Raw genomic sequence first — 14,308 nt, 5'->3', positions numbered from 1 at the left:
TTCAGTTTACAATTTTTGGACTTTGGCTGTGCATTTAATTTAAAGCCAGGTTTTAAAGCCATTACTAATCTTGATAAATTCTAAAGCAGTTTAGAAGTTTTATGTATCTACTTATTTTTTTCAATTTTAAAAATTATCCTCTGATCTGTAGCAGTGTCCCATTCTCTATTTTTTGGCATACATTCCTTTAGAAAATAACCTACTTATTCCTTTCAGATGTACAAGTCTGGTGGCTTTGGGATATTTACCTGCTTTTCTATATTAAATAAAGCTCAAAATAGAGATAGAAAGAAAAGAAGGCAGGCAGAAAATTTTAGAACTTTAAAAACATGTTTAAAGCCCCTATCTGTAAGCATAAAGGAGAGTATGTTTCTCTCATATAGGAAATTTTAAGAGCGAGGTCATGTAAATAAAGTTTTAGTCTTCAAACGATTTCTGTGGTACAAAACTCCTTAGGGCCTTTAATACATCCCTAGATACTCTGAAGACCATTATATAGAGAAATGAAATCATCTTCCTAGCTTCATTTTGACTAGAAGAGACTGTTTTTGTTGTCTACTGAAGATATGACTTGACCTACAAAGTATGTTATGGTGGGAGCCTATTTTGCCATTACTAAGTGTTGTTGATCTGCCAAGGAAGTTATAATTAAATAGCCTATTTTCAAATTGCTACTTTATTTTGAGATTTTCACTGCTCAGCCTGAAAGTACCAAAAGAGGGCAGCAACAATTCACATGTTCAGATTGTAGAACCAGCAAAGTGGTTCTTTTTATAAGGATTTGAAAACTCAGAATTGGATTTTTGGTTTCTTAAGGTCCTTGCAATTAAAGCCATTACTAATCTTGATAAGTTCTAATGCAGTTGAAAAGTTATGTGTTATCTACTTGTTCTTTTTTTAACTTTTTAAAATTACTATAGTAACATGTGTTCACTGTAAAAACATTAGAAAACACGGATAAGCATTAAGAAATGTTATCCATAATCTCCCTCCCCGTGAAATAACCACTATTTGCACTTTTCTTGTTGTTGATTTTTCCAGTCTCTTTTCTTATATAGAACAATTCATTTTTTATAGAGTAATTTTATAAAACAGTATCATTACAAGAATACTGTAATCATTGTTGAGCAATAGCTTTCTTATTTATTTTTCTTGTATTTTTCCTTTTTTTGCTCTTCCAGAAAAATTTCCATCTGTTTATATTTTGAGGCAAGAGGAAAGCAATTGATTCTCATTAAGAGTCTGCTGTCCTGTGGGACAACTCACTTTTTCTATTGAAATAATCAATGTCATTCATCACAACTTTTTTTAACAACTTAAAAAAAATCTATTCTTAACTGCTTTTGTGGGTAGAAGAAAATTAAAGGTATGCTTTTAGCTAGTAATAGGCTAAACTGACCATTGCTTTTATTTTGATGATGAAATTAGCAGCACAAAGCCAGGCCAAGGTAACCTAAAATATAATAAGCATTCCCCACCCCCTCTCTCTCTATATATATGCATACTCACATACCACTGTATAAAAGTATTAGTAAAATTTGAATTTTAGAACCAAAAGGAATATTAAGAATCATATAATCCAAACCTTTCATTTTGTGGATGAGTAACGTTAGACCCAGAAAGGTTTGGAACTCTTGCCTGGGTCACGTGGCTTGGTGAGTTAACAATACCACACGAGAAGTGAAATCTGTTATTCTCAGCTCAGTCATTTTTTTCATAACCCACCATACCTCTCTTTGAAGTTCATGACACACCCAGATTTCTTCTTGGAGAGGTACAGTTGAATTCCTCAAATTTTTCTTATAACTGCAAATAAACTTGGTATTTGTATTAATCTGCTCAGGCTGCCATAACAGAATATCACAGACTGGGTGGCTTAAACAACAGAAATTTATTTTTTCACAGTTCTGAAGACTGAAAGTCTAAGATCAAGGTGCCAGCAAGGTTGGTTTCTGTTACGATCTTTCTTCCTTGCTTGCAGATGGCCACCTTCTCTCAGTGTCTTCACATGGCCTTTCTTCTGTGTATACACACTCGTGTTTCTTCCTCTTTTTATAAGGACACCAGTCCTATTGGATTAGGGCCTCACCCTTACAACCTCATTTAATTCTGGTTACCTCTTTAGAGGTCCTTTCTCCAAATACAGCCACATTGGGGGTTAAGACTTCAACATATGAATTTGAAGGGAACATAATTCAGTTCCTAAGAGTATTCAACTTCAAGTCCTTCACGTCTTAAATCATTGTTGTTTTTTTTTTTTAGTTTAAAGAAAATTTTGGTTAGAGGGGATTATGGATAAATTTCTTTATTCTTATCCTACTTGCTAATTTTTTTTTGCACTGAGCATGTACTACTATGGTAATTTTAGAACATTTTAAAAATAGCAAGTGCAAACTCATTACTAAAGGCTTTCAATGTACGGCTCTCAGGAAAACAGATATAAATGGTGTCAAACAGCTTCCGTGCATCATAAGTCTCTGCATTTCACTGCTAGATCCAAATATTTACACCCTCTGTGGCATTTGGTCAACTACAGCTCTATTCTGGCATCCTTTTGGATTCAAGGTGATTCAGAAGAGGAATGCTAGTGGTTAGTCGTTTCACTCTCTATGATACCTGAAGGTATAGACAGTCATAATTATATGGCAAATTTTTATGTGTGTACTATAAATAACTGCTTGGTTGACTTTCAGGGAATCCTGTGTCAGCCGTGGTTACCTGCAATCTCTTTGTTGTGCCTGCACTGAGAAAGATGCAAGGCATCTTGGATCCTCGGCCAACCATCATCAAAGCCAGGGTAATGTTTTCTAATGACCGGAAACCAAAATTGAAGCCTAATAACAAATTAGAGTATGATTTTTTTAACTGCCCAAAACAAACATCTAGAATTTTATATTAGTTTTGAGGAAAAATGTGGTTATAGTCCCCTCTTCATGATAGAAAACAGAGGGAAAGGAGTCCCTTTTATTCCCTTCCCACATTATTCCATGACTCCTAAAGTGAATAATTTTCTCCAGCTAGAAGTCCATTTAGGAGTGGATACGTAATGACAAAATGGTCAATAGAATACTAAACTAATACTAAACCTATATGGAAGGAGGGACAAGAATTTCCCCTATGTAAACTTAGAGAGAACAGCAATTTAGCTGATCACTTTTTCTGTGACCCCGCTGATAAATTTTAAACAGTTCAGAAAAAGACAATTAAAGGACAAGAAAGAGACTCTAGTGAAGCAGAAGAAAAGGGAGACCATATTGTTTGGAAAAAGGACCACTACGGCTGAGGAATTATACCTGCAGTAAAAATCACTCTGAAATTATAGTCCCCTTCTCCACCAACACTAACTTCAGTTTGCTTTACTACTACTAGTAAACTAATTATGTAACACAGTTTCTATGTAATAACTAATGAACAATTTTCCTGGCAATTTAAACTATAATACTAAATCAGTACTTTTCTTTCTTTTAAGCTTTACTAAGGTATAATTGATATACACAAATTGCACATATTTAATGTAGACATTTTGATGAATTTGGACATATGCAAACACCTGTGATACCGTCATCACAATCAAGGTACTAAACATATCCATCACCTCCAAACATTTCTTTGTGTTCTTTGATTTGTTTGTTTATTTCATGCTAAGAACATTTAATGTGAGAACTATCCTCTTAAAGTATTTTAAAGTGCACAATACCACATTGGTAACTATAGGTAATATGTTGTACAGCAGATTCTTTAAAACGTATTCACCTTGCATAACAGAAACTTTATATCCATCGAGCAACAATTTCCCTTCCCTCCTCCCCTCAGCCCCTGACAACCACCATGCTATTCTCTGCCTCTGTCAGTGACTATTTTAGATACTTCCTATAAGTGGAATCATGCAGTATTTTTGTAACTGGCTTATTTCACTTAGCATCATGTCCTCTAGGTTGATCCGTGTTGCCTCATGGAAAACAGTATGGAGGTTACTCAGAAATTAAAAGTAGAACTACTATATGATCCAGCAATCTCACTTCTGGGTATATGTCCAAAAGAATTGAAATCAGGATCTCAAACAGATATTTGCACCCCAATGTTCATTATAGCATAATTCACTATACAAAGATAAGAAAACAACCCAAATTTCCAACAACAGATGAATGGATAGGGAAAAAGAAGTGTATGTGTACAATGGAGCATTATTCAGCTTTAAAAATGATCAGTCATTGAACATCAAAAGGTATAATTGGATACCTGTTATATGAGAATATAATGGCCTATGGATTGATTAAAAAAATATTGAAAATGATAGAACTGTCTATGATTTATAAGAAATATAAACCAGTTTTATTATTATTCGGAGATGAAAAATATAACTAGGTTATAGAAACTTTGGAAAAATTAACTTAAAACTGATCTGCACCAACAGGTGTAAGAATTTTTAAAGTTACTTGATAGATTTTAGATGATTTATAAGGCAGATGAGCTCGAGCGCCTCTCTGTTGGATTAATGAAATCAGTGCCTCATAACTTCTCTAGTACTTTTAAAAGTTAGTGTAAAGCTCCTTTAACCACTCTTTGGAAGTTTTGACTAGACTTGAGCAGAGTCCGGGCCCTTAGTACCAACCAGGGCCTGGAGCATATCACGTGGGCCCTCCACTCTAATAGAATCCCCTCTGGTCATCTGTCTCCCACAAACTCTCTCCTCCAATCTGCGCAGCTTAGCCCAGCCTCTTCCCTGAGTCTCCTGGAGCTTCCACCTTGCCCTCATTACCACCATCAAACCTTCCCAAGACTGTCAGGTCTTGGCAATCGTCTAAAAGTCTTCTCTCCCTCACCTCTTATAATCAGTTGCTTTATTTTCATAATTCTAAATAACTTTATTTCTGCTTCAGCAACTCAATACACATATCCTTTTTAATACCCTGAAGTGCTCCATCTCAAAAATCACGAACTCTGGTATACAGTTTAGGAACAATGGCAAGTTACCTACCAGTAGATATAAAAGAATTTAAACACTCCTATAACACCTTCCCTTTTCCCTTTCCATAAGTCCCTTCTGGCTTTACCCCTTTCCTCATCCAACCTAAATCCTGTGGTGTATCACTTCAGTGTTTTTCTAACACCCTCAAATTTTTTTTGCCTCTTCTTCCATGAACTGTAGTAACTCTAAGAATCCACAAACTTAGATCAATCCTCCCTTTTTTGTCCTTCAGTTTTATTCCCAGGGCACTGAGTACAACTAGAGAAGAGAGTACAGCTGTTCAAGTTATCACTTCCAATTTACAAACCTCAGCAGGGGCCAAAATTCCCCTTGATGATCCTTTTATATCCTGTGGATCAACTTTTTCCATTCCTTACTGCAGTCTTCCAAATCTTCACCATTCTCCTAAAGCGCCCTCCACCATCCACATCCCCTGTGTTTTGTAGCCAAATAAGCTGGTTTGAATGATGGCTCCAATGTTTAATGGTTTCTCTTCTAATCCTGCCTCCTTTTAAATCCCTTTTCTAACTCTAATCATGTCAGCATCTCCAATTAAAATTCTTCAATGCTTCCCATGACCGCAGGGTTAAATCCAAACTGCTCAAGTGAGCACAGGAGGCCCTCCATCCCAAGGCCTGTTTTCCCCTCCAGCTTCATCTGCTTCCCATCCTGCACTCTGACCATACCAAGCTTTTTACTGCCTCCAGAACGGACGTGAGATCTCCTTCCTAGGAGGTTCTCTCCTAATCACCCCCATCTCTTTTCTCAGCTTGGAAAATTCCTTAGTCATAAGACTCAGGCATCATGCCCTCTGTGAAGCCTTTCTCAGTGTCCCTAAGAAGGGTTGATTATTTACTTCTTTGTGCCCTATTACACTGTGTTTGCAATTAATTATTTACTGTATTAGATAATTCTTTGAGGTCACTTCTCTAAAAGATGGACAGGACAAAGAGGAAGGAAAAAAATGTTCTCCCCTTTTTTTAAGTAACAAATTTTGTTTTTAGAGCACATTTAGGTTCATAACAAAATTAAGTGGAAACTACAGAGAGTTCCTGTATTACTCCTCCTCCCCACCCCATCCTTACACACACAACCTTCCCAGCTGTTGACGTCCTGCACCACAGTGGTACACTTGTTACAATCAATGAACCTACAGTGACACATCATTATCACCCAAAGTCCATAGTTTACATTAGGGTTTACTTTCAGTGTTGTGTATTCTAGGGGTCTTGACAAATGTACAGTTACATGTATCTACCATTGTATATCGTACAGTTTCACAACCCTAAAAACTCTCTGTGCTCTGCCTATTCGTTCCTCCCTCCCTGCTCACCCTTGATCTTTTTACTGTCTCCATAGTTTTGCCTTTTCCAGAATGTCATATTGTTGGAATCATACAGTATGTTACCTTTTCAGATTGTCTTCTTTCACTTATTAATATGCGTTTGTTCCTCCGTGTCTTTTCACGGCTAGATAGCTCATTTCTTTTTAGCAAGGAATAATATTCCATTCTCTGGATATACCTCCGTTTATCCATTCACCTACTGAAGGGTATCTTGGTTGCTTCCAAATTTTGGCAATTATGAATAAATCTGCTATAAACATTTGTGTGCAGGTTTTTGTATGAACATAAACTTTCAGTTCACTTGGGTAAATACCAAGGACTGTGATTGCTGGACTGTATGATAAGAATATATTTCGTTTTGTAAGAAACTGCCAAAATGTCTTCCAAAGTAGCTCTACCATTTTGCATTCCCACCATAGTGAATAAGAGTCCCCGTTCTTCCACATTCTCAGTAGGATTTGGTGTGGCCAGTGTTTTGGATTTTTGGCCTTTCTAGTAAGTATCTAGTGATGTCTCATTGTTGTTTTAATTTGCAATTTCCTAATGACTTACGATGTTGAACATTTTTTCATATGCTTACTTCTCATGTGTATATCTTCTTTGGTAAGGTGCTCAATTCTTTTGCCCAGTTTTTAATTGGGTTGTTCATCTTCTTATTATTGAGTTTTAAGAATTGTTTGTGTATTTTGGATAACAGACCTTTATCAGGTGTGTTTTTTTTACTATTATTTTCTCCCAGTCTGTGGCTTATCAGCTCATTTCATTGACCTTTCTTTTTTTTTTTTTCTCATTCTCTCTCTTAGACATTCACATGTAGAGCGTACCATACAATACTATACCAAATAATACAATTTTATCTCTTGAGTGACTACTGTGTGCCAGCAAAATATTCAAAGGCAACAGAGGACTCCTAGTCCACAGCTCACTGCCCAGTTTTGAAAGAGTAGAAGAAATAGGCAGAAGTGAAACATCCACAATTTGCAGTGTTTTTCCACCAAAATATTGATATATGTGTATGTTTACTCATGGTACATCATTCTTATAAGCACTGAAGCTTATAGTAAATAGGTGCTTTCTTAAGCTAACTGATGTAATATACCAGAACTATAATGTCAGTGTAACTAAATATATTGGTGAATAAAGTATTCTGCATTTCAGTAAAATACCATAAAAATCTAATTAGCTTCATCTCTTGCTACAAAAGGAACAGCTGTTTGTGAGGCTGTGAAAAAATTTCATTCACTTTAATTTGATGCAATTGATTCTTGTTTATTAAATTAACAAATATCTTCCGTTAAAACAAACAACCCCATTTTGTAGATGAACAAACAGGTATGGGAAAGCAAAATAAGTTGCCAATACAGCACATTGGTCAGCGGTAAAACTGGGAGTAGAACCTAGGTGCCAGTATCTTCCCAGTATAGTATTTGCTCCACTGTACTTCCATGAGCCAGTCAGTGCCATTGCTGGGGAAAAACCTTAAACACTTAGCAAATGACACAGCCACATGAATAGCTCTTGTGGTTTAGTACTGGAGAACACACACACCCACACACTCAGGTTGAAAGACAGATTTTTGTCCTCAGGTAAGCACAGAATAATTTAGGAACAATGGCAAGTTACCCCCCAGTAGGTATGAAATAGGGTATAAACATAAGTAATATCATGTGAAAGAGTAGAGTGTGATTTAATCAAGGAGAAACACCCTAGAATTGAATCTTATTCTGGATTCCAGAGAAAAAGCATAATTAGAATGTTTTAATATTCTAATTAGATTATTAGAATATTTTAAAACAAAGTAACCAGAATGGATTAGAGATAAACTCACTTCAATAAAAATTTCCAGGTCAAGTTTTAACTGTATCATTTAATCCAAGCAATATCTGTTTTAGTTGAGTAAAGGATTTCTAGACCATTTTAAGATAGAGTAACTTAAACGATTATTATGCTAATGGAAAATGTTAATTCTCATGCATTGGAATGAGTCTTGTTTTCACTAACATTGAACTAATCTTTGATGGGCTATAGATCATAATTATGTACTGTATAAACTTGTTCAAGTTATACCTTTTAGGCACCTGCTACCAACACATTATCACCTTGATCAGATTTCAGGATGAATTTAATGACATAGATAAAAAAAAAAAACCAGTGGCTCCAGGTTGAAGGTTGATTGGTCATTCTGTATAATGTGTGTGAACAGAAATTGGCTATGTTACAAAGATACGAAAGATGCCGTTCCATAGCAAAGACTCGTTCAGAGGAATTCTTTTAGTGCCAGTGATGTGACCAAACCAAAGTGGTATAACTTTTATGAGACTATTTTTATTTGCTTTAATGAGATTGTTTATCAGTATTTGGACTGATATAATCAGTCCTGATAATAGGATAATCTGATAATCAAGAGAAAAGAAAGTAACTATCTCTTTTGATTAATCTCTAAAATATACAAATACCTCATGCAGCTCAATATCAAAAAAACAAACAACTCAATCAAAAAATAGGCAGAGGAGTTAAATAGACATTTCTCCAATGAAGACATATAGATGGCCAGGGGGCACATGAAAAGATGCTCAATATCACTCATTATTAGAGAAGCGCAAATCAAAACTATAATGAGATAGTCAGAATGGCCATCATCAAAAAATCTACCAACAATAACTGCTGGAGAGGGTGTGGAGAAAAGGGGACCCTCCTACACTGTTGGTGGGAATGTAAACTGGTACAGCTACTACGGAGAACTGTATGGAGATTCCCTAAAAAACTGAAAATAGAGCTACCATATGATCCAGCAATCCCACTCCTGGGCATATATCCAGAGAAAACCATAATTTGAAAAGATACATGCACCACAGTGTTCATTTCAGCACTATTTACAATAGCCAGGACATGGAAGCAACCTAAATGTCCATCAACAGAAGAATGGATAAAGAAGATGTGGTACATATATACAATGGAATATTACTCAGCCATAAAAAAGAATGAAATCATGCCATTTGCAGCAACATGGATGGACCTAGAGATCATCATACTGAGTGAAGTAAGTCAGACAAAGACAAATATCATAGGATGTCACTTATATGTGGAATCTTAAGAAAGGGTACAAATGAACTTATCTACAAAACAGAAATAGAGTCACAGATATAGAAAACAAACTTAGGGTTACCTGGGGGTAAGGGGGGAGGTGAGGAAGGATAAATTGGAAGATTGGGATTGACCTATACACACTATTGTAAAATAGATAACTAATAAGGACCTACTCTATAGCACAGGGAACTCTACTCAGTACTCTGTAATGGCCTATATGGGAAAAGAATCCAAAAAAGAGTGGATTTATGTATATGTATACCTGATCCGCTTTACTGTACACCTAAAACCAATACAACATTGTCAATCAACTATACTCCAATAAGAATTTTAAAAAGAAAGTATCCCTTTCATATTAAAGACAAGTGTATGAATGAGTAGCTGAATTAGCACCTCAGTAAATCTTTACTGGATGGATGGATGGATGAATGGATGGATGGATGGATGGATGGATGGATGGACAGTTGGATGACACACTGATAAATGGATGTTGAGCTTGTATGTTTGTGTAGGTCTACCTCCTTTATTTTCAATGTTAAAACATCTGCTTTGATTTCTTAATTCATAGGTCAGAGGTAAAATTAGAATCCAAAAATAGACTTTATATTTTTCATCTGCCCTTTTTCCTACTGCGGGTACCAACTTCTTAGCCTTCTTTTCTCTTTTCACCAGAGCAATGCAACCTCTGGACTTCCTGTATTAAGAACATAAGGTGGCAGTGGTGGAGACAGCAGAATGCCAAGATATTTCCATGTCCATTGAACTCTTTGCACAACTGCCACCACCCTGTAGTTTTAAGAGATGATCAGGTGATCAAGTTTGTTTTCTTTTCCTCATTTTTCTGTAGTTATCATGTGATGTAAAACTGGATCCTCGCCCGGAATACCATCGGTGTATACTGACTTGGCATCACCAAGAACCACTACCTTGGGCACAGAGTACAGGTTAGTCATTCACACCTGCAGGTATCTCTATACACCCATCCTGTTAAAACACAAATTTATGTATAACCTCCTTCCTTGAGTATACCTAATTTTGTAATTATTGTACATTTTCCCTTTTGAAAGATTAGATGTTAACTTATTCCTAAAACAGTGTAGCGTAACAGGACGAGTAAAAAAATAAAAATAAAGATTTTGTTATTCCATGGAGCCATATTTTCTAGATAAACATTTGAAATACAAATCTAAAATTACAGAAGATTTTTATCTGTTTGTTCAACCAGTAAGTTCTGAGCATAACTTTGTAGGAAAAGGAGGGGACTGGGCTATGCCACCCATCAGTGTGAGATTAAAGCCCAATTAGAGTGTGATTCTCTGTAGCCTTTACTATACACTAGATATTGGTAAGATTTAAGGACTGAGAAATCAACGTTGATAATTCAGAGTTCTGAAGTTACCTGCTGTAGACTTTAAACTTTTATCCCCAACTTCTCTAGTCATATTTTACCTGACTTTTGATGGGATTCCAGAAAAAATTAAACAAAGGTCCTATCAAGTGCAAACATCAGCGCGCACAGTGAGTAGGTCTCTGATGGGCTTTGCCATCAGACTTGCATTCAAATTGGCCACCAACTAATTAGTAGGACCCTAGGCAAGTTATCTAACCTCTTTTGAGTCGTTGAGAATTAAATAAGGTAGTTGAGTAAAAGGTCTACCACCTTGTCTGGTACTTAGTAAATACTAAAGAAATGGTAGCCACTGCTGTTATTATTGGTATTATTTTAATAGGGTTTAAAAGCCTGTCTTTTCGGACACACGTCACATTTTAGCCTGAATTGAGAAATTCTATGGTATTTTCCACAATGCTGTAAAATTTTGGTTTTGTTCTTTTAAGCAATAATTTGTAATGTTTATTTTTAAAGTTCAGTGAGAAGGTAGTAGGATACAGTAGCAAGGCCACCTGGAAAAGGTACTGGGAAGTCTGATCCTCTCTCTTCCTCTTGAAGACCTGCGTTTCCGTTCATCAGTTTTTATTCTGAAAGGACTGCAAGGGCTGCGCATGCACGCACCATGACGCTGATGCTGCTGTAACGAGTGTTTCCTCCTAGGTAACCAGATGAGCAGCCGTCTGATGAGCATGCGCAGTGCCAACGGGTTGTTGATGCTTCCTCCAAAGACAGAGCAGTACGTGGAGCTCCACAAGGGCGAGGTGGTGGACGTCATGGTCATCGGACGGCTATGATGGTCACCAGCGGGGGAAAGCTTTGATGCATGTCTACATACCATTGACTGTATCCTGTAATATGCAACGGCACAGCTAGTTTTTCTGATTTGGATAAAAGTTGATCTGTATGGTCAACATCTTGAACTATATTTCAAAAGAATTTAAATACCTTTTAAAGAAGAAAACACCTAAAAATAAATCTTAACAGACAACTCTATTCTGATTATATCAAAGCAAATTTTTCCTTTCTTGCAAATTGCTTTGTGTGTTCAATGCTAGGTCTGATAGCGATAGCTTTTAGTAGACAGCAGTAGGTGCCTGCAGAACTTGTGTTTTTCTCATCTTTAAAATACAACTACTTATGCTCTTAAATCAAGGCTGTCTGCTTATTTATACTAGCGTAGGCAACACTTGGATTTCCCTTCTTAGTATGCTTCATAACCGCTTTACAGAGAGCTTTTGCTTGTTCTTTATCATGTATCTCGTGTTTATGTGCACAGTGCCAAATGGAGAGTGACTGGGTGGTGGCCCTGCCCTGCCTCAAGGAGAACCGTCCCCGCAGAGCGTTCGGGGGTGGGGGGGCCTCGCATCCCAGTAGCCTCATGGCACAGTACTCTTGGGCAGTAACTGGATACCTTTTATTTGAACAAACAAACTGGGGGGAAAAAAATGCTTCCTTAAGTGCTGACAGCCTTTTTAACCAATACATTTAAAATTGTACAGAATAAAAAATAAAATCAAAGACTGATCTTGTACAGATATTAGTGTTACCAGCATTCATGTGGAAATCAAGAGCAAAGAAAAAACAATGTTAAACAACTCTGTACCATAACATTTTCTGTAATGATACTGAAACTTAATGAATAAAAAAAAATCCTCGACCATTATTTAAAATCCAGTGTGTGTTGGCCTTGTTAATAAAAAAAGAGAAGATTGTTATGCCATTCTGATGGGGTTCTGCCTGGATAAAAGGAATAGTTAAGATGGCTTAGCAAGGTTAAGTGGTATAAAGGAGATTTTAAAAAATATAATCTATATTTTACTGTAGCATTGTGCAAATACAGATTAGAAAGTAGGAGAGAACCTGTAGTTGGTCTGGTCTTTCCAGTCATAGCTGGAGAATAGCAAGCAAATTTAGAGGAAAGATAGTTGATAATTTAGAAAAAAACTACATTTTTATTTCAGATGTCATAAAAACAAATTTCAAACATCTACAGTTCCTTGGAATAGAGGGGGAAAATAAGTAATGAACCATAAAATTGCAGATGAGTACCTGGACATTTTTTTTATCATGTTTGGAAGTGAAAAATGGGAAAAATCTGTACTGACTATAGAAAATACAGTTGAAATATATGCTATCCACAATGGCTTCTTTAATAAAAACTTAGGGGCACTTTCCAAACAGTGGTAACGGGGGACATTGAATATGCTATAGAGTACTTAGTAAAGCAAACAACAAAAATTAGCCCACTAGTAGACAAGGTGCCAAATGATGGTAATGAAAAAAGCCAATTTGTAAATAATAAATATTTGATACTTATACTTGATATTTCCAAAGTTGAAAATAAAATGTTCTACATTTTAAATTTAGTTTATATGTTCAATTAAAGAAGATAAGGTTAATTAATAGAGGTCAAATGAAAGCTCATGCAAGGAGTTTTTTACCTACATTCATCCAAGAAATATTTATTAAGCATATACTGTATGCTTGAGTACAAGGTACATCATGCTATACTATTTACAAGAATGAATAGGGATAATTGCTAACATTACAGTCCATCAAGGAAGATTAAAAAAACATGTGCAAGCATAATATTTGATATGTTTGATATTTGATAATAACATGGTAGAATGTGTAAAATGTGATGAATGCTGTAATTCAGATTTAAAGAGTTGGAGGAGTTCAAATGAGAACCTTCTACAAGGTAAGATTTCAAGGGGTAAGAAATTTTAGTGGGTCTTGAAGTCAAGGTAGAATTTTAAAGGTGATAATGCAGAAAGAAGGGTATTCTAGAAACAGAATGTACAATTAATAATAATTGTTATTTTTATTATAGAATTTAAGATCCACAAGGGCAATGATTTTTGTTTGTTTTGTTTACTGATATTATCCCCAAATCCTTAGAGTTCCTGGCATATGTGCATATGGATAGGCAAAAGTAAATATTTGTTCCATGAAACATTATACAGAGCTTACCAGACACTTTTCTAAGCACTTTTCATATGTTTAATTTTCACAACAACCTTGTAAGTGTTATTATCCCTATTATAGATGAGGAAACTGAGGCACAGAGAGGTTAGGAAACTTGTCCAGGGTGACACAGCTAATAAAAGGAGGAGCCAGGATTCAAACTTAACAATCTGGCTTCAGAGTCCATATTCCCAAACACTAAGCCATAGAAACAGAAAATTGATATATTTGTAAGACCAAAAATGTACATGTTTGAGGCCCAAACTATGAACTTCTTGAATACCAGGGTAAGGAGTCTAGATTTATTCTAGAGACAATTAAACCATTAGAGATTCTTGATCAGGGAAGTATTAGGATCATTTTTTTGGGAAAAAAAAATGCTCTGGCAGCATTGAATAGGATAGACTGGATTGGGGAAAAACTGAAGAGAGACAGCAATTAAGAAGTGATCATCATTGTGCAGGTGAGGGGTGACGATAGCCTTAACCATAATGTTAGAGGGGTAATGGTGATAGGAAGGTCATGACATCTGAGTGTGCCTCTGGACCTA

The 14,308-nt window shown here is 36.0% G+C and overlaps 1 protein-coding gene across 8 annotated transcripts in view; it reads left to right on the top strand.

The window, feature by feature from the left end:
* The window catches only part of GPHN (gephyrin), a 624,681-nt gene extending 612,220 nt beyond the window's left edge, over window positions 1-12,461 (top strand). For 7 of the 8 annotated variants that reach the window (XM_065872425.1, XM_065872422.1, XM_065872423.1 and 4 more), the window contains 3 exons: window positions 2,694-2,797; window positions 10,249-10,345; window positions 11,452-11,585. In XM_065872425.1, coding sequence (XP_065728497.1) covers window positions 2,694-2,797; window positions 10,249-10,345; window positions 11,452-11,585 — 335 coding nt within the window. Of the gene's footprint in view, window positions 1-2,693; window positions 2,798-10,248; window positions 10,346-11,451 lie in introns of all 8 variants that reach the window. The other variant, XM_065872421.1, reaches the window with a different exon arrangement.
* The last annotated feature ends 1,847 nt before the right edge of the window (window positions 12,462-14,308 follow it).

This window comes from Phocoena phocoena, chromosome 2 (assembly GCF_963924675.1).
Source record: "Phocoena phocoena chromosome 2, mPhoPho1.1, whole genome shotgun sequence".
Taxonomy (NCBI): domain Eukaryota; kingdom Metazoa; phylum Chordata; class Mammalia; order Artiodactyla; family Phocoenidae; genus Phocoena; species Phocoena phocoena.
The sequence above is the reverse complement of the archived record's forward strand: the minus strand, read 5'-3'. Positions and strand labels throughout refer to the sequence as shown.